The sequence below is a fragment of the Lytechinus pictus genome, chromosome 2 (genome assembly GCF_037042905.1).
Source record: "Lytechinus pictus isolate F3 Inbred chromosome 2, Lp3.0, whole genome shotgun sequence".
NCBI lineage: Eukaryota > Metazoa > Echinodermata > Echinoidea > Temnopleuroida > Toxopneustidae > Lytechinus > Lytechinus pictus.
The window spans coordinates 2,766,330-2,775,471 of NC_087246.1; the positions used below are offsets into that span (position 1 = coordinate 2,766,330).

The 9,142-nt window shown below is 32.5% G+C and overlaps 1 protein-coding gene across 1 annotated transcript; it reads left to right on the forward strand.

Moving 5' to 3' along the window:
• The first annotated feature begins 225 nt into the window (after positions 1–225).
• LOC129253675 (lysophospholipase D GDPD1-like) lies at positions 226–8,197 on the forward strand. The gene is made up of 9 exons (XM_054892094.2): positions 226–417; positions 1,998–2,040; positions 2,857–2,992; positions 3,471–3,516; positions 4,055–4,179; positions 4,827–4,916; positions 5,993–6,129; positions 7,525–7,624; positions 8,007–8,197. Exons 1-9 carry the CDS (start codon positions 282–284, stop codon positions 8,127–8,129), a joined length of 936 nt encoding a protein of 311 aa, XP_054748069.2. The 5' UTR covers positions 226–281; the 3' UTR covers positions 8,130–8,197.
• The last annotated feature ends 945 nt before the right edge of the window (positions 8,198–9,142 follow it).

The window sequence follows — 9,142 nt, forward strand, 5'->3', positions numbered from 1 at the left end:
TGCCATCTGCTCTTTATACTTATCAAATCAATAACACACCGAATAAATAATTCGATAATAGACGTCATAATGGGAAAATTTGTTAAAATCATACACAATGGCGACGCTATGGAAAGCGTAAGTTGTTTTTGGCCATTGCCACGAAACACCTCCCTTTGATATGTATGCTGCAATACCCCCTTCCATCTCAAGTTTCCTGATTCTGCCACTAATCTTGTTGAGAATTATCTGCAAGCCATATGTAAGCAGTAGCAGGCTGGTTGGTGTTTCATTTATAAAGTATGGCGTGGTTGATGTGTGTTATGCTAATTGGTGCTCTTTATTCGATTGTTTGGATTGTACTCTTCATTTTTCCGGAATTAATCCACAAAACAAAGCAAAATCAGATTCGTGGCAAGTTAATCGCACATCGAGGAGGTTGGTATACAATCAGCTATATTTATATTTATTTACATTTCTTGTCTAATGATGTTAGAGAATAAGCTTATCGTTTTTCAGTATTTTCTTTCGCTAATTAAACCATCAAAACAATTTATCACGGTTTAATGAAATGTCAATTTTTCCCTCCAACAAACGTATCTACCTCTTGGAACGCTTTATAGGTTTATACGTAGTTTCTCATGCTTTTGATTAGTTCCTTAATATTAATGGGCATTTCGTTGGTTTAAGTTTGTACATGTTGATGATGAATTGACTCAATTTTTTTTGCCAGCGAACACTTTATTCCTCGAAATAACTCCCTGTATAATCGGCATGTGCGCCTCGAGCTCTGTATCTATTGGATTAGGTTTGATTGCATTTTCCGAAAAAATAACGTAAGCAATTAAGGCTTAAATTGTTCGTTTCAGATTATAAACTTTAATTTCAGTTTGGACTCCACACCCGCATTATTTGCTTATTAACATACATATCATATTCATGATTAATGAACTTTATCAAGTCAATACATAAAATGTTTCATCTAGCGCTTCACGCTCGCATTATTATTTTTTTTTCATGATACAAAATGTGCTTGAAATGTACAGTTTCCGGGTCAGTATAATAAAAAAATTTAGCACACCGTTTGCGCTCGCAAAATTTGTATATAATTTTTTTAAGCTTGCTTGCTTGATTCGCTCTCTCGCAAAATAAGTTAATTACATGAGTGGAGATCTGCACATGTGAACGAGGGTCGCGTACTAGTCCTCTTTACCTGACACATTATACGTAAGCAAAAATCTGGCTCTCATGATTTCAAATTTGCCTGCCCCTAAGAAACCATGAATATGTCCCTTAATTGCATACCCTATACCGGTAACCAATTTAGCACCTTAGTTGAGAGTGACAAGTTGTAGATTGACGCCTTACCAAAAGACGATATTCCGCGGTGGAATTCGAACATTCGACCATCTGATTACAAGACGACAGTCAGGACCACTGAACCACTAATTTATTGGGGCGCTATAATTCATGATAATATCACACTGATCATGTTGTGTGATCATTTGTTTTTACACATCACCACGAATGAATATCGTTTGTTTCTTTTGATTTAGTATTAGTCATTATGACAAATGCTCTCTTAAAAATTGCTTATCAAATTTGGTGAATGCGTCTGATCAAAAATGGGGTGAAAAAAATAAAAAATAAATTATTGATTTGCACGAAACTTGCGATCAATTGCAAGTCAACCTTGTGTCCCAAATCAACCATTCGGCAAATAATTGCAAATTCATAATCGATTGCTGGTCTTCTTCTCACAAGCAGTAAAAATCAATTTGCTCTATAGCTACCCATATGTCAATAGTAAATAAGAAACATAATTTGCAATCGAATGCAAATATTTCTTGCAACATCCAAAAAGGGTTGCATATTTTGTTATTTATTTTTAGTTTTCTTGGTTCTGTGGAACACACATTTATAGAACAAATAATCCCTTAAATAAGACAATTTTGTTTCCTTTTTTACTCCATGTGTTATTCATAATTATTAATACATTTGTTACTATATGGTTACAGGTGCAGGGGAAGAACTGGAAAATACCCTTACAGCATTTAAACGGTAAATCCTCCAATGATATTTAATAATATCTTAGATGGGGATATTAATTATGATGCATGTATACCTGAAATGTTTCCCTGGGAGTGGAGGATGTGAACTGTAATCGGCACAACTGAACTGAGTGACTGAATCTGAACAAACAATGTTATGTCTTAATTTTCACAAATGTCCTTCCTCAAATTATATATTGTATATATATATAAATGTCCATATCAAGATTCAAAGTATATTTTATTTAATTTCGCAGCCATTGGCTAAATAGTCATTGAATTCACAATTAAAAAAAAACATTTTAGTTGCATTGTGCTTAGCCTGGCGGAAATCATCGGATATCGATGGATAGCGCCATCTCCACACTAAACTCAACCAAGCACATGAACAAGAATAACAATTTCACCTAAAATAATAATACCAATTCCTAATTTACCTGAACAATTCCAATTTACAATACCACTTTCAATTAACAATAGTAGTAACAAATCACAATATCAACTGAAAATGTAAACAAAGCAATACTAACAGAACAACAAAAATAATAACAATAATAATAATAGTGCGGAAGATGTCAATTATTGTGGCATGTGAAATAGAGAAGAAGTTATTCTGATGTCACAGGAAAGAGCAAACGAGGGAAGTGGTTATAATAAGAATAATAATCATCATCATCGATCTTCATCAAAATTGCTTATTCTCCAAACAAAATAAATCATCTCCCTTTGCATACTGAAACACACTTTGTCTTTGACTTTTTATTTGCATCACACTATATGCATGTATATATGTATAATATATTACTTTCCCCCAAATCACATGAAGTGCTGCAGAGAAGGATGTCGATATGCTGGAGCTGGATTGCTATTTGACGAGGGATAGTCACGTGGTAGTGTCACACGACCCACATTTACTCACCCTGACCGGTGAAGATGTCTACATTCATGACATAGATTACAAGGTACACACATGTAAGGGTATTCCATGGTACATATGCAGCTGGTATAATCAAATTTTTGCTGAGATGAAGCAAAAACGTTTTGTTAAAGAAATAAATGATATGCAAATTTATTGCACAGAATTCATGTTTTACATTGGAACAAAAAAAATTTGATAAATACTATCATGTTCAAATTTATGCAGATCTTATTTCTAAACTCATAAATAAGGCTACTTTTTCCTTGTAAACAAATTTAATAACAGATAAAGTAGCAAACGGCATCTAACTTTCAGTCTAATATTAAGGGCTAATTAGATAAAGAAAAATGGTTTCTCGCAGCGGATATTCTATTGTGAAAATGAAATAAAAGTCAAATAGAACTTGTAACATTGTGTCTGTACACTAGGTTTTTTTTTTTTTATAAGAACTCTTACCTAGAAAATATGTAATCGGATAATGATGCTCTATTATTTATTTCATGCAAATTTTCATTCCTTAGGATCTTCCATGCCTAAAACCTGTTTTGGAACTGGATTTTGCAAAAGGCAAGTTTTCATTTAGAGTAAGAAACAAGAGAAATCTGCCTGCCGAATTGTAAATTGATTTTTCTAAGCATCTTGATTTTTGCCTATGACTATACCAATAAAATTTTAAAATATGCATTCATCGACAAAAAAGAACAAGAGCAAAAACAAGAAGAATGAGTACAACAACCATGATGAAGAAGACGAATGAAGAAGAAGAAAGAGGAAAGAAGAATCGAACTAGAAGAACAAGAACTACTAACATGACAAAGAAGAAGAAAGAAGAAGAGGAGAAGACGAAAAAGAAGAAAAATCGGTAGAAAAGAAACAAAGCGATGAAGAAGAAGGGAATATAAAGAGAAAGAGAAGACCTAGATAAAGATACCCAATAATAACAGGATTGAGCCTAAAATAGCTTTGAAAGTTAAGTTTACTTTAACAACCTAAACTGGACAGTTAGATGTCTAGTTCATTCATCACCATTTCTAAAAAGAACAAATGAGTTTAAGTTCAATTTAAAAAAAGATCTTTAAAATTTTTATCTGGTGTAATCCTTCAGGTCAGACATGTTGCGGGAATCCCAATGACAGGAACATTCCATTGCTTCGAGAGGTCTTTGAACAATGTCCAGGGGTGCCAATTAATCTTGATGTCGGGACAGACAATGATGCCCTCATTGATAAGGTTAAGAACTATAGAAACAAATTTGAAACGATTAATTGCATGAATATTCTTGATTCATCATGAATATACATTTATTATGGATTGAGGAAGGGAGGTTGGATAGGATAGATAGATAGATAGATTGATTGATTGATTGACAGATAGACTGACTGACTGATTGATTGTTAAAGTTATTGGTCAAAGGAATGGGTGATTCATTTTCATTAATTTAATGCAGAATTTATAGTTATTTATATTCCTTTAATATATTGATATATAACAAGGAATTATTCTTTGATTGATTGGTTGAAGGAATGATCAGTTATTTAGTTGATTGATTTATTGATCAATTGACTGGTTGATTAATAACTTGGTTGAAGTTGACTCCATGCACAATATACAGCAGCTATACATATCTTTATGGTATTGTTGCTGATGTATTTCCAAACCGAAGTCCTATTAAAATAATTCATAAATTCGGTGGACAGGCTTATATTGGGGTGAAAAGTACAGATACCTTATATGTGAATTGCCATGTGCTCGTATAGAATAAATGACTTGCAAAAATAACATGAATCAAAACATATCTCTTTTACAGGCTCATTATCAAAAAAACGTTTGTAAAGGAATGTATATTTTTATTGATAAATGTGTCTCATCATTTGCAGGTGATCAAAATGGTGATTGAATTCAAGAGAGAGGACATCACTATACTTGGCAACACCAATGAAAACATGACGCGAAAGCTTCATGCAAAGGTAAATTACTATAGTTTTACAAAGTATCACATCACATTAAAATATAACATTGCACTTGTTAGTTGTAACATTTATGGTAGTGTGACCTTAATTCGCGCGTACCCTAATTTTGCGCACGGGCGAAAACCTCAATATCTAATTAATATCTTGAAAAACTGATATCACCAACAGAAAGAGCGACTTAAAATTACCCAGTATAGTAATTTTCTTGAAGGTAAGGTCTCTCTATTAATGAAAATATTGGCAAAACATCGGCAAATTTTGTTACCTTTTGCGTCCGCTCCGAGAAAATCCGACCTTCTCGACAAGTGTCAAGAGTTCGCCAATTTGCAAGCGGAATTCTCCAAATAAGTAAGTAAAATGTGATACCAACCGAATTTATGGCATTTTAACTTCCATTTGATACAATTATGTTATCTATGTCTGCTTGATTTCTTTTCTAAAGCCTTGCAAAACGATCGTGCGCAAATTAAGGTCACACTTTTTTATGACACTTTTTCAGCCGAGCGCGCACTAGTCGATCGCCGTGGAATTTTGAGATCGCGATACCAGCGAAACCCTTGACCTACTTTATAATTCTGTCAAGCGAATTTGACTTTAGGATCTTGCCTTCCGTTTGGTATTCATGATTTTGATAAATTTTGTGTAAGCTGTGAGAAATTTTTGATTGAAAATCAACTTCACGATTATTTTTTAAACGTTCGGAAATTATGGTCACCCCATCATATGTATATTTATTTTAATTACAATATGATTTTTTTTTCAAATAAATAAACTTTAACTTCAACATCATGATCAAGCTACCTGGGTTGAATGCAGCACGATGAATTCCTACCCCAAGGTTTATTATAGAGCAACGAAGTGGTCTTCAACATTTCTTCAAAATATGCTCCACAGTATTCTTGTCTACACTTGGCACTATAGGCTATACAATATTCAATTCCACAATTTCAATTGCTAGCACCAAATTCACCAAAAACACAAAGTGCATTTTCAAATACAGTCACTCTCTGCTTTGACTGACAATCAGATAAAATAATGTCATTGATTCAGAATTATTATTCATTTTGTTACAGGCTCCTGAACTACTATTATTCTTCAGTGAGCAAAGTTTCTATCGTCTGCTGAAAGTTTTCTACCTTGGCCTTATCCCGTTTGTTAGTTTCAAGGAGAGTTTCTTAGAGATACCACTTGGATCGGTTCTAAAAGATGCGTAAGTAATCTGATGTTTTCTTTCATTTCCTGAAATTTCTTACAGAAATACTGACGAATTATGATAATTACAATAATAATTTATGACAGTTGTGATGAATCAGAATCAAGTTTTAAGTTGATCTATCCAACATTGTAGATATTGTGACAACATAAACGGGACGGACATTCATGGGAGACAAGAAAATATAATTCCTATAGCAACTACCAATAGAAGAGGGCTACATTCAGCACACTCAAATGTACAACCCCTTCACTTTGGTGGATACATTTTGTTTGAATTAGTTCAATACATTGAGAATTTTCCAGTGTAATCACTTAATGAAAGGCACTACAAACAAGGATTGAGAACAGAGCATTTTGTAATCAATAAATGGAAACCCGCTTTTCATTTATGGTTTTAAGACCCTTGACACAATTATTTTATGTCTTGCATTATTTGAAGAGATACATTTCTAATATTGTCAGCATATCTTGCAATACTTGATACCACCGAATATGAAACCTTTTTTTAGATTTGTTTATATCCATAATGCAAGTGCCAGGTGACGAAACAGTTAAATGCGGATAATGTATACTACTACCTCAATAAACACTCCCCCCCCCCCCCCCGTCCTTGAAAATAACCCCATTGAGATTCATTGATCTACACTATTCACAAATCATGAAAAAGAGTTCACCTGCACATACGAAAAATGATTCCCCCATAAGACTTCAAAATTTTCAGTTGCTGGGGATGTGACGGTAAATCATTCAAATCTACCATTATTATTTGGTTTGGAGGTTATTCATACTGGGATGATTATTTAAAAAGTCACTTACACAGTAAAAATGCTATTCAAAATTTCCATAAGGCGATGTTACATATATATATGAACCTTAAACAAGTGTATGAAATATTAAACAACAAAGTTCAATTTTTAATATTTTTAATTCCCAATAACTTAAACATGGTTGTTTAAACTGTTAAACACCTACTGTAAATTCATAAACAGCTTTGTATACAATTTTAAACAGCATTTTTATCATGTATTCCTCTATTGAGCGGGTCGTGTGGTCCAGTGGTAAGAGCATTGGACTCATAATCGCAAGGTTGTGAATTCGTATCCCAACTCTGCCATTGTCTCCACTTTGATAAAAAGGCCCGAGAGTAATATCTGTCGTCTATGAGGTCAGCCACTATGACTGATTAACCTAGACGTAAAATGTTTCCTAGGTAATTGGTTATATACCAGCTTGGCATTTACCAGCAAAATGCTGTCCTGCCGAGTTCCTGCGGGAGTTACCATAAACAGAAACAGAAACAGAATATTCTTCATTTATACTTCATAGAAAGTACAATACATTTAAATCCTAACATATATTTTTTTGCTTCCTGTCTGTCTTTCTGAAAAAGCGGTATGAAAAACTGGATATTTACCACCTTTCCCCGAATTTATGATGCTGTGGTTTTGAATCCTCTTTTGATCTTCCATTTACATCGTCGAGGAATAAAGGTATTATGATTAACCCTATCATTATCACAAATGATTATCATTTCTAATCTTTGTTATCATCATCTTCATAATTATCATTATTACAATTATTATATCTATTATTATCATTATTACCAGTGTTTACCACTATTATTAATACCATTAGTATTATTAATATTATCATTATTATCATTATTATCATTATTATCATTATTATCATTATTATTATTATTATTGTTATTATTATTATTGTTATTGTTGTCATTGTTGTTATTATTATCATCATTATTAACATTATTTCATTAATACTATCACCGCTAATACTATCATCATCATTGTGATTATAATTTTTGCAATAATGACATATTAAATGTCATTATTATTTTTTTTTACTTCCTCAAAGGTTTTCATGTGGGTGCTGAACACAGAGGAACAATGGGAACAGGGCTTTGCATACGGTGCTGATGCAGTGATCACGGACTATCCATCAAAACTAAGAGACTATACCAACAAGAAGAAGTTGTGAAAGAATGAGAAATATTCCAATCCAAAAAAATGTATGAAGAGGCATGTTCTGGATGTTCATGGTGTTAGCCAAAGGAAGATACGATTTTCTTCCAAAGATGTCCCCGGAACTGATAAGATGGTACAATGTTAATAAAGTTAACATTCATGAGGAATAACGATGAAAGTGCAAGCACTGAAAGAAATTACTAAATATTAATACTTTATTCTCCTTGAAAGAAAACTTTTTAATTGCCTGAAGATTAAAATGAGGGAAATACTCATAATTGTATAATTCCATTTACCATAAATTTTCATTTGCAAACTACAAACTATTATAGGGGAAGTTCACCTGACAAAAGGTTTATTTTAAAAAAAATAGCAGAAAAATTAGTAAAATATATTGGCAAAGGTGTGAGGAAATTCCATCAGACTTAAAAAATTACTAGAATTGTAAAGATTTGATTTGTGACGTCATATGCGAGCAGCTTTCCTATATACTGTTTAGTAAACAATCAATGGAATGTAATTTTCTGAGAAAATTGAAAATGTTTTTTATTGTACCTTCAGTATATAAATACACGTATTATTTCATACCCGCTCCTAAAAAGAAAATTAAAAAATAAGTCATCACGAACCAGTAAAAAATGAAATTTATGCATTTTATATTACATAACATATGGGGCAGCTGCTCGTTTATGACGTCACAAATCAAAAAATTGAAATTCTAATAACTTTGTAATCTTTAATGGATTTTCCTCAAACCTTCACCAATATTTTTATTACTTTTTCAGCTTTTTTTACAACAAAGTTTTTGGCAGGGTGAACTTCCCCTTTAATAAACTTGTAAAAGAGGTTTTTTTTTTTTTATCAGGCAATTGCTTTAAAAATACAAAATGACCTAAAAATATGGGTTGAACCAGCAGCTGCATTAAGCTAAAAGGAATGTAGCCCCCATAAAATATTCATTTTTTTTTTTGAAGGATGTTGTGGAAAAATACACATTTCAAAATGCTGTAACTTGATAAGTTTAAT

What these genes read in the sequence shown, in the direction of transcription:
- LOC129253675 (XM_054892094.2), top strand. Translation starts at nt 282, where the DNA reads ATGGCGTGGTTGATGTGTGTTATGCTAATTGGTGCTCTTTATTCGATT. An exon ending in ATGATGCCCTCATTGATAAG is followed by an intron (nt 4,180 to 4,826) that starts GTTAAGAACTAT and finishes CATCATTTGCAG; the next exon opens with GTGATCAAAATGGTGATTGA. An exon ending in TACATCGTCGAGGAATAAAG is followed by an intron (nt 7,625 to 8,006) that starts GTATTATGATTA and finishes ACTTCCTCAAAG; the next exon opens with GTTTTCATGTGGGTGCTGAA.